General features: G+C 71.1%; 2 protein-coding genes across 2 annotated transcripts; one reads left to right on the forward strand and one right to left on the reverse strand.

Annotated features, from left to right (window-relative positions):
* The first annotated feature begins 1,153 nt into the window (after positions 1–1,153).
* Positions 1,154–10,519, forward strand: LOC123349903 (splicing factor, arginine/serine-rich 19-like). Its single transcript, XM_044988178.1, has 7 exons — positions 1,154–1,244; positions 1,550–1,662; positions 2,752–5,685; positions 5,864–5,946; positions 7,135–7,407; positions 7,839–7,967; positions 8,053–10,519. Exons 1-7 carry the CDS (start codon positions 1,189–1,191, stop codon positions 8,227–8,229), a joined length of 3,765 nt encoding a protein of 1,254 aa, XP_044844113.1. The 5' UTR covers positions 1,154–1,188; the 3' UTR covers positions 8,230–10,519.
* On the reverse strand, positions 10,181–15,653 carry LOC123349904 (interferon regulatory factor 3-like). The gene is made up of 10 exons (XM_044988179.1): positions 15,574–15,653; positions 14,834–15,015; positions 14,208–14,391; positions 13,873–13,970; positions 13,660–13,714; positions 13,305–13,361; positions 12,546–12,635; positions 11,175–11,546; positions 10,959–11,077; positions 10,181–10,856 (listed from the first exon to the last, which is right to left on the reverse strand). Exons 2-10 carry the CDS (start codon positions 14,996–14,998, stop codon positions 10,686–10,688), a joined length of 1,311 nt encoding a protein of 436 aa, XP_044844114.1. The 5' UTR covers positions 14,999–15,015; positions 15,574–15,653; the 3' UTR covers positions 10,181–10,685.
* Between the last annotated feature and the right edge of the window lie 1,859 nt (positions 15,654–17,512).

Raw genomic sequence — 17,512 nt, forward strand, 5'->3', positions numbered from 1 at the left:
TATAGGCACATGTGACCGGAGCATCACTGTGAGTGACCCTGATCAGCCTGGACCCCCAGGACGTGGGGACTAGGGGCACCAGCCTCCCTTGCGCTCAGTGTGCCGGCCCCTGGGAACTGTGGGTCCCAGCATGCACTGCTGCCTCAGCTCCATGCACCCAGCATGCACTGCTGCCTCAGCTCCATGCGTGTGGTTCCAGGTCCCAGCATGCACTGCTGCCTCAGCTCCATGCACCCAGCATGCACTGCTCCCTCAGCTCCACGCCTGCGAATCCGGGTCCCAGCATGCACTGCTCCCTCAGCTCCATGCACCCAGCATGCACTGCTCCCTCAGCTCCACGCCTGCGAATCCGGGTCCCAGCATGCACTGCTCCCTCAGCTCCATGTGTGCGGATCCGGGTCCCAGCATGCACTGCTGCCTCAGCTCCATGCACCTGGCATTCAGGGCTCCCTCCAGCTCCATGTGCATGGATCCAGGTCCCAGCATGCACTGCCCCCTCAGCTCCATGCACCCAGCATGCACTGCCCCCTCAGCTCCATGCACCTAGCATGCACTGCCCCCTCAGCTCCATGCACCCAGCATGCACTGCCCCCTCAGCTCCATGCATGTGCATCCATGTACCCAGCATGCACTGCTCCCTCAGCTTCATATGCATGGATCCGGGTCCCAGCATGCACTGCCCCCTCAGCTCCATGCGTGTGGTTCTGGGTCCCAGCATGCACTGCCCCCTCAGCTCCATGCGTGTGGTTCTGGGTCTCAGCATGCACTGCTCCCTCAGCTCCATGCACCCAGCATGCACTGCTCCCTCAGCTCCATGCACCCAGCATGCACTGCTCCCTCAGCTCTGTGTGTGTGGAGACGGGTCCCAGCATGCACTGCTCCTTCAGCTCCATGAGTGGATCCAGGTCCCAGCATGCACCGCTTCTTCTGCTGGGCGCGGGGGCGTATCCGAGTCCCAGCATGCACTGCTCTTTCCCATCCCAGTGGTGAGGTGCTGTGCATGCTGGGAGCTGTGGCCTGGAAGCAGCTGCAAAGGGGCAAACCTGGGGGCTGTGGTGGTGGAGAGGGGGCGGCCCCCCGCTGGCCCTGCCCAACCTGTCGTCTTCTCCCCAGGTCCCCGAGGCCCTGGGCCTGTTCTCCGGCCTGACGGGGGCCCTGCAGTTCCTGCAGAGGTCGTGTGCCGCCTCCATGCAGACCCGGCTCCTCCTAGGAGACGACGGGCTCCTGGGGCCCCCGGGCGTCTGGTAAGGGCAGATCCCGTGCACCCCAGCTGGGGGGGACACCTGAGGAGTGGGGTCACAGCAGGGGAGCTGGGATCCCGGACTCCTGGGTTCCATCCCTGGCTCTGGGAGGGGAGTGGGGGGCTCGGGGTTGGGTAAGGGGTGGGGGGCCGAGGTCTCTCTCTCTCTGGCGTGTGACCTGAATGGGGAGGGTTGTGGATCACATGAACTTGCTGGTCTCAGCAGAGGCCCAGTCGCGTCCCCCCGGGGTTCCCCCCCCAGCCCAAATCCCTGCTCCAGCTCTGACCATCCTGTCGTCCTCCTGGCAGCGGGGACGCGGAGCCGGACGAGGTGGAGCTGGTGGCCGAGGTTCGGCTGGGGGACGTGGCTGCCGCGTCCGGCATCTTCAGGAGAGAGCGGCCCTGGAGGGTGCACAAATCAGGTAGGGCCGGGGGTGGGGAGGACGGGCCACGGGGCCTGTCGCGCTGGCTCCCATCCGGCCCCAGGGCAGGGACTGGCTGGCTCAGGGGGCAGGGAATGGGGCCCGGGACCTGTCCCCACTAGGGGGCGCTGGCTCCCATCCGGCCCCAGGGCAGGGACTGGCTGGCTCAGGGGGCGGGGAATGGGGTACGGGACCTGTCCCCACTAGGGGGCGCTGGCTCCCATCCGGCCCTGGGGCAGGGACTGGCTGGCTCAGGGGGCGGGGAATGGGGTACGGGACCTGTCCCCACTAGGGGGCGCCGGCTCCCATCCGGCCCTGGGGCAGGGACTGGCTGGCTCAGGGGGCGGGGAATGGGGTACGGGACCTGTCCCCACTAGGGGGCGCTGGCTCCCATCCGGCCCTGGGCAGGGACTGGCTGGCTCCGGGGGCTGGGAGTGGGGTACGGGGCCTGTCCCCACTAGGGGGCGCTGGCTCCCATCCGGCCCAGGGCAGGGACTGGCTGGCTCAGGGAAGCAGGGAATGGGGTACGGGACCTGTCCCCACTAGGGGGCGCTGGCTCCCATCCGGCCCCAGGGCAGGGACTGGCTGGCTCAGGGGGCGGGGAATGGGGTACGGGACCTGTCCCCACTAGGGGGCGCTGGCTCCCATCCGGCCCAGGGCAGGGACTGGCTGGCTCAGGGGGCAGGGAGTGGGGTACGGGGCCTGTCCCCACTAGGGGGCGCTGGCTCCCATCCGGCCCAGGGCAGGGACTGGCTGGCTCAGGGGACAGGGAATGGGGCAGGGGCCTGTCCCCTCCGGGGGGCACTGGCTCCCATCCGGCCCCAGGGCAGGGACTGGCTGGCTCAGGGGGCAGGGAATGGGGCAGGGGCCTGTCCCCACTAGGGGGCGCCAGCTCCCATCCGGCCCCAGGGCAGGGACTGGCTGACTCCGGGGGCGGGGAATGGGGTACGGGGCCTGTCCCCTCTGAGGGGCACTTGCCCCAATCTAGCCCCAGGGTGGGGGGAGCATGCGAGATGGTGGGGGTGGGGTGGGGGGTACCAGGCCAGGCCCATTGCAACCCCCATCCCTCCTCTTTGCATTTCCCTGCAGTCTCCCTGCCCAGCCCCTCGGCTCCGCGCTGGAGAGGAGCCGGCAGCCTCCCCGTCGCCCTGGACCCGCCTTCCGGCCCCCTGGACCTTAAGTGGCCTCCCCGGACTCGTGGGGGCGCAGCCCCGCTCCCCGGCACGGGCAGGACTCGGCGCGTCCCCGGCCGCTGGGCTGTGGCCCTGGGCACCGGCACGGGGGTCTCCAACGGGCAGCAGCGGCCCCAGGCCCCGGCAGGCAGGGACCCGGAGGCCCAGCGCTCCCAGCCGCCCCCCGCCAGCGCCCTGGAAAAGGCCGATTCCAGCTCCAGCTCCTCCTCCTCCTGCTCCTCCTCGTCGTCGTCCTCCTCCTCCCAGCAGGCGGCGCCCCCCGGGGGCGGGGACAGCAACCTCGGCCCCCTGCGCTCGCCAGACCCGGATATTTATGATCCCTTCCACCCGACGGACGAGGACAACCCGGGCGGGGACTTCGGCTACGCGGCCTCGCCCGGCAAACAGCAGGACCAGAAGTACGACCCCTTCGACCCCACCGGCTCCAACCCCAGCTCCTCCCGCAGCAGCCCCTCCCCCGACGAGGAGGAGGACGAGGAGGAGGAGGAGGAGGAGGACGACGCGGCCGCCCCCCGGCCCGACATGTCCCACAGCATCAGCCGCATCTCGGAGACCCTGGCCGGCATTTACGACGAGAACAGCTTGAGCCAGGACTTCCCCGGCTCGGAGAAGGGGCGGGACGAGGCGGAGCCCAGCGAGGGCCCCGTGGCCGGTGGCCGGCGCCCTGAAAAGGAGCCGGCGGCCGGGGCCGACTCCACCCTGCCCGAGGAGGAGATCGCCTCGGAGCAGTCGGACGGGGCTCCCGAGCCGCCCCCGGAGCCGCGGCGCCGCGTCTTCGTGGTGGACCTTGCCAGCAAGAGCCGCTCGGAGGCAGAGGCCAACCCCAAGCTGGAGGGGAAGGTGTCGCTGGAGGTGGTGACGGCTGGAAACCCCAAGGCTCCGGCCCGGGGGGAGAAGGGCCCCAAGGCGGGCCGGCACCGGGGTGGGCGGCGCCCCTCTCTGGACTGGGCCGGCGCCGACTCGGAGATCGAGGAAGGCGAGATCGTGCAGCCGGAGGACGAACGCTACAGCCCCATCCGGCTCTTCCGCAGCCGGTGCCGGCCGGCCGAGCCGCGCCCCCTGCGGGTGGCGGAGGGCGATGACTTCCTGTCTCTCCACGCCGACTCGGACGAGGAGGGGGACTTCGGCGAGAGCCAGCCCGAGCCCCGGTGGAAGGCGGCCGCCGACCTGCGGCGCAAGATCCTGACGCAGCGCCGCGAGCGGTACCGCCATGACTCGCCCAAGCACTCGGGCTCCAGCTCCGGCTCCCGCAAGAAGGCCAAGCGGTCGCGCGAGCGCCGGCCCCCCAAGGCCAAGGAGCCCCGCGCTGGCCCCTGGCCCCCCAAGAAGAAATCCAAGTCGCGCTCGAAGTCCAAGGAACGCCGGCGCTCCCGGTCCCGCCGGCGCGGCTCCCGCTCCCGGTCCCGCCGGCGTGGCTCCCGCTCCTGGTCACCCTCCCTCAGCACCAGCCTGTCGGCCATGGGCTCGGAGCGGCGCCGGCGGTCACGGGAGAGGCGGCGGGGCCGGCGCTCGCGCTCAGGGAGCCGGGCGCGGCACAAGGAGAAGCACCGGGACGGCGGCGGCGGCAAGAAGAAGAAGAAGCAGCAGCGCTCCCGTTCCCGGGAGAAGCGGCCGCCCCGCGACAAGCAGCGCGAGGTGCACGTCCTGGAGGAGCCCAAGGCGGAGGAGCGTCGCCGGGACGCCCGCACCGTCGTGCCGCCCTCCATCCAGGACCTCAACGACACCGACCTCTTCACCATCAAGAGGACCATCACGGTCAGCCGGCAGGACGGCTCCCCGGAGCCGGCCAAGCGGGAGGTGCTCTATGACTCAGAGGGGCTGAGCTTCGAGGGCTGCTTCTCGGACCGCGAGCCCGCCGAGGGGCCCCGGCACCTGGGCGGCAAGGGCGAAGGGGGGCCGCCCCGCAAGGAGCGGCCGGAGGAGGAGGCCAAGCCGCCCAAGGAGAAGGAGCGGAAGCGGGGGTACCCGGAGGAGCGCCCCGCGCCCCGCGAGAAGTCCAAGAAGAGGTTCAAGGAGGCGCCGGGCCGGTCGGCGCCCGAGGCGGAGAAGGAGAAGGCGCGGCCGGAGCGGGAGAAGCCCCCCCGGAGAGCCAAGGCCGGGCACAAGGACAGCGGCAAGGCAGGCGGCTCGGGCCGCAAGGTCAAGCTGCAGTCCAAGGTGGCGGTGCTGATCCGCGAGGGCGTCAGCAGCACCACGGTCTCCGGCAAGGAAGGCGGCTCCATCGGCATCAAGTTCAGCCGGGACAAGGAGAGCCGCTCGCCCTTCCTCAAGCCGGAGGAGAAGGGGCCCGGGGCCGAGGCCAAGGCGGAGCCGGCCAAGGAGCCGGGCGCCAAGGCCAAGAAGCCGAAAGGGCTGAAGGCCAAGGCGGGGCTGAGGAAGGCCAAGGGGCCGGGGGCCAAGGCCAAGGCGCCCTCGGAGGCCAAGAAGAAGAAGAAGCTGAAAGCCAAGACGGGGCTGAAGAAGTCGAAGGCCGACAGCTGCAGCCAGGGGGCCGGGAGCCCGCCCGCCCCTGCCCCCGAGCCGCCGGGGGGCGCCGGCTCCCCACTCAGCCCCCCGCCCAAGCCGCCGCCCGCCCCGGCCGAGCAGGAACTGACCCCCGACTCGCAGACGGTGGACAGCAGCTGCAAGACGCCCGACGTCTCCTTCCTGCCCGAGGAGGCGGCCGTGCCCGCGCCTGGCGAGCAGCAGAGGGCGCCGGCGGGCGAGCCCCAGGCCGACAGCCTCTCCGAGCCCAAGGAGGAGCCCGCCCGCGCCCTGCCCCCGCCCCCGGCCCCCATGGCCTGGAACTTGCAGGGGGGCGTGGACTGCACCACGAGCGGCGTCCTGGCACGTAGGTGACGGGGAGGGGGGTGCGCTGGGGGGGGCTGGCCGGGGGGCAGAGGGGCAGCTCCAGACCAGGCTGGGGGAGGCAGGGCATGGGGGCTGGATCTGCCAATGCTGGGGAGGTCATGGGGGAAGCAGTGGGGTGAGGGCCACCCCAGCTCTGACCCCCCCCGTCTCTCACCCAGTGACCGCCCTGCTCTTCAAGATGGAGGAAGCCAACCTGGCGAGCCGGGCCAAGGCCCATGAACTCATCCAGGCCACCAACCAGGTAGGGGGCGCTCTGCCCGGCCGCGGGGCTGGGCCGGTGTCCCCGTGCGGCGCTAGGGGGCGCTGTGCTGCAGGGAGCGGGGCTCAGTACGGGGAGCTCTCCCAGGTCAGTGGGGCTGGGCCTGGTGTCCCTGTGCGGCGCTAGGGGGCGCTGTGCTGCAGGGCAGTAGGGGGAGCTCTGGGCCGGTGTCCCCGTGCGGCACTAGGGGGCGCTGTGCTGCAGGGCAGTAGGGGGAGCTCTGGGCTGGTGTCGCTAGGGGGCGCTGTGCTGCAGGGCAGTAGGGGGAGCTCTGGGCCGGTGTCCCCGTGCGGCACTAGGGGGCGCTGTGCTGCAGGGCAGTAGGGGGAGCTCTGGGCTGGTGTCCCCATGTGGCGCTAGGGGGCGCTGTGCTGCAGGGAGTGGGGCAGGGCAGTAGGGGGAGCTCTGGGCCGGTGTCCCCGTGCGGCACTAGGGGGCGCTGTGCTGCAGGGTGCGGGGCAGGGCAGTAGGGAGAGCTCTGCCCGGCTGCGGGGCTGGGCCGGTGTCCCCGTGCAGCACTAGGGGGCGCTGTGCTGCAGGGCAGTAGGGGGAGCTCTGGGCTGGTGTCCCCATGTGGCGCTAGGGGGCGCTGTGCTGCAGGGAGTGGGGCTCAGTAGGGGGAGCTCTGGGCTGGTGTCCCCATGTGGCGCTAGGGGGCGCTGTGCTGCAGGGAGTGGGGCTCAGTAGGGGGAGCTCTGGGCTGGTGTCCCCATGTGGCGCTAGGGGGCGCTGTGCTGCAGGGAGTGGGGCAGGGCAGTAGGGGGAGCTCTGGGCCGGTGTCCCCGTGCAGCACTAGGGGGCGCTGTGCTGCAGGGAGTGGGGCAGGGCAGTAGGGGGAGCTCTGGGCCGGTGTCCCCGTGCAGCACTAGGGGGCGCTGTGCTGCAGGGAGTGGGGCAGGGCAGTAGGGGGAGCTCTCCCTGGCCATGTCATGACACCAGTTGTCGCACTGAACCCAGAGTTGGCCGGGGAACCCTGGTGTCCTGGCTGAAGCCCCACATGGGTGATTGTCTGCTCCCGACCCCCCCTCTACCCTGCCCCGCCCCGAAGGGGCCGCGTCTCCACATTGGGCGAGGGGTCCCCATGTACCCAGCCCCCGCGCCCCACCCCAGAGGGGCCGCGCATCAGCGCTGGGGCCCCCGCCTGAGACTAATCACCTTCTCTCCCCCTAGATCCTGAGTCACACCAAACCCTCCACGTCCCTAGCGGGCTCCCAGGCCCCCGCGCCACCTCCCGCCCACACGGCCGCCCCCTACCTGCTGCACGGCTCCCTGCCCCTGGGGGGCTGCAGCTCCACCCCCCCGACGCCCACCGGGCTGCCTGGCACCCTCGGCCCGGCCTCGGCGGGCGCTGGCAGCGGGATGCTCTTTGGCACCGGCTCTGGCAGCGACCTGGGCAAGCGGGACGGGAGCACCAGCTCCGACGGGCGCGGGGACACCGATAAGGTTAGTGGCGGGGGGGGCAAGGCTGGGAGGTGACCCACAATGCACTGGGGGGGGAGCTTGGCAGGTGTGGTGGGTCTGTCCCGGGCTGTGACCCACAATGCACTGGGGGGATGGGGAGCTTGGCAGGTGTGGTGGGTCTGTCCCGGGCTGTGACCCACAATGCACTGGGGGGGGGGAGCTTGGCAGTGGTGGTGGGTCTGTCCCGGGCTGTGACCCACAATGCACTGGGGGGGGAGCTTGGCAGGTGTGGTGTGGGGTCTGTCCTGGGTTGCGAGCTGGGGCGTGACCCACAATGCACTGGGGGGGTTGTGAGCTGGGGGGTGACCCACAATGCACTGGGGGGGTGAGCTTGGCAGGTATGGTGGGGTCTGTCCCAGGCTGTGAGCTGGGGGGCCCCCTCCCCGGTGTGCTGACCCCTGCTCCCCCCCCAGTACCTGAAGAAGCTGCACACGCAGGAGCGGGCGGTGGAGGAGGTGAAACTGGCCATCAAGCCGTACTACCAGAAGAAGGAGATCACCAAGGAGGAGTACAAGGACATCCTGCGCAAAGCGGTGCACAAGGTGGGGCTGCGGGGCACCGGCGGGGCTGGGGGGCGGCGGCTGGGTGCCCCCCCCCCTCCCTGACTCCCATTCCATCTCCCCCCAGATCTGCCACAGCAAGAGCGGGGAGATCAACCCGGTGAAGGTGAACAACCTGGTGCGGGCCTACGTGCAGCGCTACAAGTACTTCCGGAAACACGGCCGCCGCATGGAGGAGGAGCCGGGGGGCCCCAAGGACCGGGGGGGGCTGGAGAAGGCCTCGCTACCCCTGCCCCCCCTCTGAGCCCGGCGGGGGGCCCACCCCCCATCTGCGTCTCTAGCTGACTCGGACCCCCTGATGCAAAGGGAGGGGGGCGCTCCTGGCCTCCCTCCAGCTCCCCAGACTCTGAATGGTTTTAAACAGGAACAGTTTTACTCTGTACATAGGGGGGGGCGGGGGGGTGAGCCTGGCTGGGGGGGGCCTGTTCGCGGGCTACCCTCCCCCCGACTTCCCCTACGTCACTCATGTTAGCATGTTTTTATTTGGATTCCAGCCCCCCAGGGAATCTCTCATCCAGCCCCCCCGACCCCCAGCTGCCCTGGGGGGAGCAGCTCTCTGGGTTGAGATGCCCCCCCACAGCTGGTGCCCCCCATCTCTCTGCCCCCCATCTCTGTATCTTCCTTTCTGTCTCTTCATAAACTGCGTTAGCCACTTGGCTCTGGATCGTCTTCTTGGGGCGGGGGACGCGTGTGATAGCAGCTCTGGGGGGCTGGCACTAGGGGGCAGGGTTGGGGGCCGTCCCCCACCCTTTCCTGGAGCAGAGGGGCCACATCCCATGTAGGGGCCCCCTAGGACCGTGCCCCACCCCGGAGCGGTCCCCGGATAAATGGAGGGGGGGCATGTCCCCAAGGAAGGCCCCATGGACGTGGGGGGGAGGGGGAGCCGAGCTGGGAACGGGAAGGCGGCTTCGCTCCCGGCGTCCTGGCGCCGTTACCCCGGGCGCTAAAGGGGACGGGACGCAGCTCGGGGCGAGTCGGCCGCGATCTTCTGCCCAATCGGGAGGAATTCAAGTCTCGGGGCCGGAAGAACCTCGGAGCGAGAACGGCAAACGCGGCTCACGGGGCAGCCCGGAGCAGGGCCGGCGCGGTGAACCCCAGCCCAGCCAGCCAGACTTCGGTCCCTGGGCAAAGCTCGTCTGCGACCCCCTGGAGGAGCAGGGGCTGGTCGCCGGCAGCCAGCGTGGAGTCCCCAGGACCCGACCCTGCCCACGCCGCTGGATTTCCTCCCCGGCGCAGGAACCGGTTTGGCGGCGGACGTCGCGTCCCTGGACGTCACAGTCTGCTAAGGCAGCTGGAGAGGTGCGGGCTGCGGAATTGGTTAACCAAGCGCAAAGGGAACCATGGAGGCAGGCCCCGGGTGGGGCTCGTCAGGGACCGGTAACGACCTGCCTGTGGGGATCGAGAGCCGGCGGCTCCAGTCTGCTGATGACACGAAGCTGGGAGGTTGCGAACCCCTCGGAGGACAGAGCGAAGATTCAGCGGGATCCTGAGAAATGGGAGAACTGGGCTCTAGGCGACCACACGAAATTCAGCGGAGACGTGTGTCAGGTGCTGCACGGAGGGCAGAGACCCTGCTGCACCAGTGCAGAACGGGGGGTGAGGGGCTTGGCAGCGGCCCTGCGGAGAGGGAGCTGGGGCAGATCCCAGCCTCAGCGTGAGTCAGCACCACGATGCTCTTACGGCTGTGTTACCAGCGGCACAGCCGGCAAGTCCCGGGAGGCACCTGGGGGATCCTGCACCATGTTCACGCCGGGCGCGGGGCACATGGGGCTGCTGGGGTGACAGCATTGGGCTGAATGGGAGGGGGGCTCCAGGGCCACGGGGATGGGGGGCTGCAGGGACACAGGATTGGGGGCAGATGTGCCTGAGTGGATGGGAGAGCCTAGGGGTCAGCCATGGTCTGCACAGGGGAGCCTCCCCCAAAACCCTGTTCCATATTTTTTCCCCCCACAACCCTCCAGGTTCACTCGAAGGCTCCCTCCGCTCCCCCGACTCCCCCAGCCTTGGTGCGGCGGGAACGACGGCTCTGCCGCGTGGTTGAAACGAATCTACTCCCATTTCTGTATTAATCTGCTGAGTAAGGAATCGATCTGTCAGAACCCCAGTCCCCGAGTCCCTTTTCTTTGGGGGGGGGGGTCTGTATTGTCACGGACGGACGCGCCGACCGGTATTTTGAAATAAATGACCAAAATCCGTGAAAGCGGCATGATTCCAGGGTGTTATTTCGACAGACAAAACCCGGCAGAAGTTGAAGCCACGGGGCGCAGGCTGGTTCATGGTCGGGCGCAGGAATCCCCCCCGGGGGTGCCATCGTTCCGCGCGGCTCCGGTGAGGCCTCGGCTGGGGTCCCGCGTCCAAGTCCGGGCCCCGCGGCTGCGACGTTCGGAGAAGCGGCTTGAAAGGCCGCCCCAGAAACGCCAGCGGGGGGCCCCTGGTTCTCGCTGCCCCGGAGGGCAGGACAAGAGGCGCCGGCGTCACCCTCGGGCACGGCCGGGTGAGAGGAAAAGCGGCCTAGGGGCGAGGGAGGTGCCCAGGAGGAGGCCGGGGAGACACCTGTCTGGGATGGACCTGCTCCTTGCGGGCCCCGAGAACCAGGCCGCCCCACCCCCAGCGGCCTGAGGGCACAGACAAGGTGGGTGAAGCCCGGGGCTCTGTCCCGGACGCCGGGGTTCGGCTGGGTGGGGGAGCGCGAGCGGCCGGCTAGCCGTAGGGCTGGGTCTCCATCCGCTCCTCCCAGCCCCGCAGGGCCCCCAGCAGCCCAGCCTCCCCCAGCGAGTCCGAGATGCGCAGGTCCGGCTCCTCCGCCCGCAGCGACGAGGCCCCCCCGGCCTGGCTCAGCTGGTGCAGGGTCTGCAGGGCCGTGGGCACCACCTGGGGGGGGGGGGGAGGGTTGGTGTTTGCGGGATTTGTTGGGGGGGGGGGGGACAGGAGGGAATCCCCCAGCAGGCCCGGGGGAGGGGGCCGGATTCTTACCTGCACCATGATGAGTTTCTTTTTCCAGGAGCGCCCCATGTCCGGCCAGGCCTCCCCCAGGCAGAGCCACAGCTCGTAGGTGGGGGAGCTGCCCTGCCCCTCCATGAAGCGGATGAGCTCTGGGGGCAAAAGGGGGAGCATCAGCCAGGTGGGGGGGCAAGGGTCCCCACCGGGCCCCCCCACCGCACCCCTCGGGGGGCTCCCTCTCCCCCGTACCTCTGACGAAGCGCGGCAGGTCGTAGACGGGGGTGCACCCCTCCTTGGACAGCTCCCCGCCTTCGGCCCCCGGCTCGGGGGTCTCCGTGCGCCCCCAGTAGGCGTGGAGGCGCCCCAGGCGGGTGGCGCAGAGGGCAGGTCCCTCCACCCGCAGCAGCACCCCGGCCCCCAGCCCCTGCAGCAGCCGGGCCGTGTACGAGGCCTGCACCCCGTCCCGCAGCACCCCCGGCTCGGGCAGCGCCACGTCCGCCAGCTCGGGGCACGGGCTGGGCCCGGCGCTGGGGGGCACCAGCCGGAAGCCCTGCGGGTTGGGGACCAGCGTCTGCAGCACGAGGTGCCCCCGGTAATAGACCCGCACCTCGAAAAACGTGTCTGCGGGGAGAGAGAGAGTGAAGGGGGAGACGACAGCCCCCAGTAACAGCCAGAGCCCCCGGAGCAACCCCCCAATCCCCCTGTAACAACCAGAGCCCCCAGCAGCTCCCCAATGCCCCCCTGATCCCCCCGTAACAGCCAGAGCCCCCAGCAGCCCCCCAATGCCCTCCTGATCCCCCGTAGCAGCCAGAGCGCCCCAGCAGCCCCCTGATCCCCCTGTAACAACCAGAGCCCCCAGCAGCCCCCCAATGCCACCCTGATCCCCCATAACAGCCAGAGCCCCCAGCAACCCCCGATCCCCCGTAACAACCAGAGCCCCCAGCAGCCCCCCACTGCCCCCCTGATCCCCCTTGTAACAACCAGAGCCCCCAGCAGCCCCCCAATGCCCTCCTGATCCCCCCGTAGCAGCCAGAGCCCCCCATGCCACCCTGATCCCCCATAACAGCCAGAGCCCCCCAGCAACCCCCCAATCCCCCCATAACAACCAGAGCCCCCAGCAGCCCCCCAATGCCCCCGATACCCCCGTAACAACCAGAGCCCCCAGCAGCCCCCCAGTGCCCTCCTGATCCCCCCGTAGCAGCCAGAGCCCCCCATGCCACCCTGATCCCCCAGAACAGCCAGAGCCCCCCAGCAACCCCCCAATCCCCCCGTAACAACCAGAGCCCCCAGCAGCCCCCCAATGCCCCCGATACCCCCGTAACAACCAGAGCCCCCAATGCCCTCCTGATCCCCCCGTAGCAGCCAGAGCCCCCCATGCCACCCTGATCCCCCATAACAGCCAGAGCCCCCAGCAGCCCCATAAACCCCCACAGCTCCCAGTACCCCCTGATACACTAGTAACAGCCACAGCCACCCCCCTGACACAGACCCACCCTCACTGCTCCTGCCGCCCCCCTTGCCCCAGAGATGTGGGTGCTACACAGGGCGGAGGAGGGGTCCTGACCATCCCCCACCCCTGCAGCCCCAGCAGTGGCCAGCGGAGGGCGCCAGGTCACTCACTCAGCACGTTGGACCCCAGCAGCTGCTCCAGGGAGCTGGGGGCCGGCTCCAGGGGAGGGAAATCCCCGAACCCCGGCAAGAGGGCGCCCCCTAGGGGGAGAAAGAGCACCGGTGAGGGACGGGGCCCAGGGCAGGGCAGGGCTGGGCGAGCAGGGGCTGCGGGTCGGGAGTGAGGGGCACCGGCAAGGCTGGGGGGGGGCAGGGCTCGGCTGGCAGGGGCTGCGGGTCGGGAGTGAGGGGCACCGGCAGGGCGGGGGGGGGCAGGGCTGGGCTGGCAGGGGCTGCGGGTCGGGAGTGAGGGGCACCGGCAGGGCTGGGGGGGGCAGGGCTCGGCTGGCAGGGGCTGCGGGTCGGGAGTGAGGGGCACCGGCAGGCTGGGGGGGGCAGGGCTCGGCTGGCAGGGGCTGCGGGTCGGGAGTGAGGGGCACCGGCAGGGCTGGGGGGGGGCAGGGCTCGGCTGGCAGGGGGCTGCGGGTCGGGAGTGAGGGGCACCGGCGGGGCTGGGCTAGCAGGGGCTGCGGGTCGGGAGTGAGGGGCACCGGCAGGCTGGGGGGGGCAGGGCTCGGCTGGCAGGGGCTGCGGGTCGGGAGTGAGGGGCACCGGCAGGCTGGGGGGGGCAGGGCTCGGCTGGCAGGGGCTGCGGGTCGGGAGTGAGGGGCACCGGCAGGCTGGGGGGGGCAGGGCTCGGCTGGCAGGGGCTGCGGGTCGGGAGTGAGGGGCACCAGCAGGCTGGGGGGGCACAGATGGGGATTTACGCACCTGTTGCTGTGTCAGTGGCATACGAGGCACCTGGTGCTTGTGCTGGGCCGGGAGCATCTGGAACAGAAAGTCAAATAGTTAAAGGGGGAAGGGGGCTGGGAGCCCGGACTCCTGGGTTCTCTCCCTGGCTCTGGGAGGGGAGTGGGGTCTGGTGGTTAGAGCGGTGTGGGGGGGGAGCTGGGAGCCAGGACTCCTGGGTTCTCTCCCTGGCGCTGGGAGGGGAGTGGGGAGGAGCCAGGACTCCTGGGTTCCATGCAAAGCCTGGTGTGGCCGGACCTGGGCCAGGGCCTGTTCGCTCAGAGCTGGTGCCCATCACCCCGGCCTCCGGCCCTGCCCCTCCCCCGGGGGCACTCACCCTCGTCGGGGCTGGAGAGGGCCAGTGAATTCAGAATGTCGTCCAGCTCCTCGTCCTGGGGGGGGCAGAATTTGGGGAGTCACTAAGGGGAGGGGCCCCCCCAGTACCCACCATTCCCCTCCCTACCCCCTGCAGCCGGGATGGGCTGCCCCCTCCCCAAGCCCTGACCCCGGCCGCTCTGTGCTCCGGCGCCCCCCCCCCGCGAGCACTGACCTGGCTGGAGGAGAAGCCGCCCCCCGACCTGTCCAGGAGCTGGCTGCTCCCGTCAGCCTCGCTGCCCCCCCCGGCAGCACTGGGGGCCTCGTCCGCACCTGGGGGGGGGGGGGACAGAGCCACGATTTGGGCACAGCCCCACCGGTGCCCCTCACTCCCGACCCGCAGCCCCCCCAGCCCTGCCGGTGCCCCTCACTCCCGACCCGCAGCCCCCCCAGCCCTGCCGGTGCCCCTCACTCCCGACCCGCAGCCCCCCCAGCCCTGCCGGTGCCCCTCACTCCCGACCCGCAGCCCCCTGCTCGCCCAGCCCCGGGCTCCCCCATCCAGCCGCTCACCTGCCCGGGCTCCCTCGGGCAGGATCTCATAGACCTTGTGGGGGTCGGCGGCGTCTGAGCTGTGATCCCGAAGCACCTGGATCCCCGGTTTCCGGTTCAGGGCGGAGCGGAAGTTGCGTTTCCAGACGGAGGGCGCGGGGGCATCGTGGTCTGGCCGGTAGCTGCCGCTGTCAATGGCCCAGTCCTGGGGGATCGGGGGGGAGAAGAGAGGTAGGTAGCTGGCAGCTGGAGAGGCCTAGAGGAGGCTGTGGGCTGGGGGATGATGGGCGTCCCCCAGAGCTCACTTTTCCACCCCCCCCCCGCCAAGGAGGGCACGAGGGCTGCGAAGTGACTGGTATCCGAGCCCGCAGCCCCCCCAGCCCAGCGCCCGACCGGGGAGCCATTCAGGGAGGGGGAAGGGTCCTGGCGGGGCGGGGGTGGGGGCCACCACAGGGCACCAGCCTGGGGAACTCCCTGCTACTGGACGTGGGGAATCCGCTATCAGGGGTCTAAACCCGGCCCCTTGGGGGAGTCAGGAGCGGTCCCCCCCCGTCACCGGCAAAGACGGGAGATTTCGAGGAATCATCCTGCCACCCTCCGCCCCGTATCTGGGGGTGCAGAGGGGCTGGGACAGGGGGGGGGGTTACCCGGAATAGCTGGAAGTCCTCGGTGGAGGCGTCCTGCCGCAGCCCGTGTTTCCAGGGCACCCGGAACTGGGTGCGCCCCTGGTCCAGCCACCTGACCCCCGGGTAGCACCCGTCGTCCAGCTTCTTCCGCAGCCACGGCACGATCAGCGGCTTCGGGGTCCCCATCGCCGGAGCGGCGCCGCCTAGGGGAGAGAGGGGGGCACATGGGGGTGGGGCCTGTCCCCTCTGGGGAGGGCTCCCACGCAGGGCAGGGCTGGGTTGGGGGGCAGAGAATGGGGCCTGGGGCCTGTCCCCTGGGGGGGGCTGGGTTTGGGGGGCAGGGAATGGGGGTGGGGCCTGTCCCCTCTGGGGGGGCTGGGTTGGGGGGGTAGGGAATGGGGGCAGGGCCTGTCCCCTCTAGGGGGGCTGGGTTGGGGGGCAGGGAATGGGGGCGGGGCCTGTCCCCTCGGGGGGGGGGCTGGGTTGGGGGGCAGGAAATGGGGGCGGGGCCTGTCCCTGGGGGGGGCTGAGTGGGGGGGGCAGGGAATGGGGGCGGGGCCTGTCCCCTCTAGGGGGGCTGGGTTGGGGGGCAGGGAATGGGGGCGGGGCCTGTCCCCTGGGGGGGGCTGGGTTGGGGGGCAGGAAATGGGGGCGGGGCCTGTCCCCTCGGGGGGGGCTGGGTTGGGGGGCAGGGAATGGGGGCGGGGCCTGTCCCCTCTAGGGGGGCTGGGTTGGGGGGCAGGGAATGGGCCCCCCCGTACCTGCCTGGCACCCTCCGCACAAGGAAGCGGCTCAGAGAAATGAAATCCGCCCCTCCAGGTCACATGACTCCCCGCCCGTCACGTGACCCCCAAACTTTGTTACAATTTGTGTCCGTGCCCCGGGGGCGGGCGCAGCCCCCCCCCCACGGCCCCGCTATTCCTGGGGGTCCCCCCTCCCCCCCCAGCGGATTGTGGGGCGGCTGGAGTTCAGCTCATGAGCTCTGGGGCCGGGAGGGGCAGGATCCCCCCAGGCCTCCACGGCCCCCCTCGGCAGGAGCCATCCAGGAGATGCAGCCGCCTCTGGGGAGGGGCTGGGGGGGCTGGGCGTACGGGGACCCCCCTGGGGTGGGGCTGGGCGTACGGGGACCCCCCTGGGGTGGGGCTGGGGGGGCTGGGCGTACGGGGACCCGGCTGGGGTGGGGCTGGGCGTACGGGGACCCCCCTGGGGTGGGGCTGGGGGGGCTGGGCGTACGGGGACCCCTCAGGTGGGGCGCGGGGGGCTGGGCGTACGGGGACCCCCCTGGGGTGGGGCGCGGGGGGCTGGGCGTACGGGGTCCCCCCTGGGGTGGGGCTGGGCGTACGGGGACCCGGCTGGGGTGGGGCTGGGGTGGGGCTGGGCGTACGGGGACCCCTCAGGTGGGGCGCGGGGGGCTGGGCGTACGGGGTCCCCTCGCCGGGCTCCGGGATGCGCCTGACTCTGGGTGATGTGAACCAGGCAGCCGGAGCCCAGCCGGGCTGCGAGGCCTGGTCTTGCTCTGTGCCCGCAGCAGCCGTGCGCCATGGTGCGCTGAGCGGGTGTCGCACGAGGGCTCCATGCACTATTATCAGCCACGCCCGTGGGGGGGGGCACAGGCTGCAGACGGGGTCGGGGGCGTGTGACAGGGGCCTGGGCCTGGGGCGCCCAGCGGCTGCTCCCACGGCTGGGCACGTGTGTTACACACACAGTCACGCGTGTGAAGCAGCATCTGCCTCGCCCGGTGCCAGCTCCTCCTCAACACCCCCCTCCCCCGCCAGTCGCCTCCCAGGCCCGGGGCAGGACGGACACACGGACGTGGAAACGCGAGTCGCTCTGCTGCCGACCAGCTCCCCACAGCCCAGCCCCCCACTGCCTGATCCCCCACTGCCCGGCCCCCCACTGCCTCGCCCCCCACTGCCTGGCCTGGCTCCCCACTGCCCAGCCCAGCCCCCCTCTTCCCAGCTCCCCACAGCCCAGCCCCCCACTGCCTGGCCTGGCTCCCCACTGCCCAGCCCGGCCCCCCACTGGCTGATCCCCCACTGCCCGGCCCCCCACTGCCCAGCCTGATCCCCCACTGCCTGGCCCCCCACTGCCTGATCCCCCACTGCCCGGCCCCCCACTGCCTGGCCTGGCTCCCCACTGCCCAGCCCAGCCCCCCACAGCCGAGCCCCCCACTGCCTGGCCTGCCCCCCACTGCCCAGCCCAGCCCCCCACTGCCTGATCCCCCACTGCCTGGCACCCCACTGCCTGGCCTGCCCCCCACTGCCTGGCCCCCCACTGCCTGGCCTGCCCCCCACTGCCCAGCCCAGCCCAGCCCCCCACTGGCTGATCCCCCGGCCCCCCACTGCCCAGCCTGATCCCCCACTGCCCAGCCCAGGACTCCTGGGTTCGCTCCCCGGCTGGGCTCCTCTCAGGGGGACCAAAGAGCCCCGGGCGTGGAAAGGGGTGGAGCTTATTGATTTCTATATATGCAAATAAACAAGGCCCCACCCCCTTCTTCTTCTCATTTGCATCTCGCGCGGCCGCCGCGTCCTGCGCCCAATCGACCCGCCAGGGGGCGTGACTTATGGGGCCCCGCCCCCTCGTCTAAGCTCCGCCTCCCCGCAAGGGGCGGGGCCTGCTCGGTTTCCTGGTGCTCAGAAAGTTTCGGGCGCCCCCCCCCGCACCTCGGAAAGTTGAGAGAGGCGGGGCGGGGGGGTCGGA

This window comes from Mauremys mutica, chromosome 15 (genome assembly GCF_020497125.1).
Source record: "Mauremys mutica isolate MM-2020 ecotype Southern chromosome 15, ASM2049712v1, whole genome shotgun sequence".
In the NCBI taxonomy this organism is placed as follows: Eukaryota; Metazoa; Chordata; order Testudines; family Geoemydidae; genus Mauremys; species Mauremys mutica.

What these genes read in the sequence shown, in the direction of transcription:
- LOC123349904 (XM_044988179.1), bottom strand. Translation starts at nt 14,998, where the DNA reads ATGGGGACCCCGAAGCCGCTGATCGTGCCGTGGCTGCGGAAGAAGCTG. An exon ending in AGGACTTCCAGCTATTCCGG is followed by an intron (nt 14,392 to 14,833) that starts GTAACCCCCCCC and finishes CCGATCCCCCAG; the next exon opens with GACTGGGCCATTGACAGCGG. An exon ending in CCTGCCGCGCTTCGTCAGAG is followed by an intron (nt 11,078 to 11,174) that starts GTACGGGGGAGA and finishes TTTTGCCCCCAG; the next exon opens with AGCTCATCCGCTTCATGGAG.
- LOC123349903 (XM_044988178.1), top strand. Translation starts at nt 1,189, where the DNA reads ATGCAGACCCGGCTCCTCCTAGGAGACGACGGGCTCCTGGGGCCCCCG. An exon ending in TCATCCAGGCCACCAACCAG is followed by an intron (nt 5,947 to 7,134) that starts GTAGGGGGCGCT and finishes CTCTCCCCCTAG; the next exon opens with ATCCTGAGTCACACCAAACC. An exon ending in TGCGCAAAGCGGTGCACAAG is followed by an intron (nt 7,968 to 8,052) that starts GTGGGGCTGCGG and finishes ATCTCCCCCCAG; the next exon opens with ATCTGCCACAGCAAGAGCGG.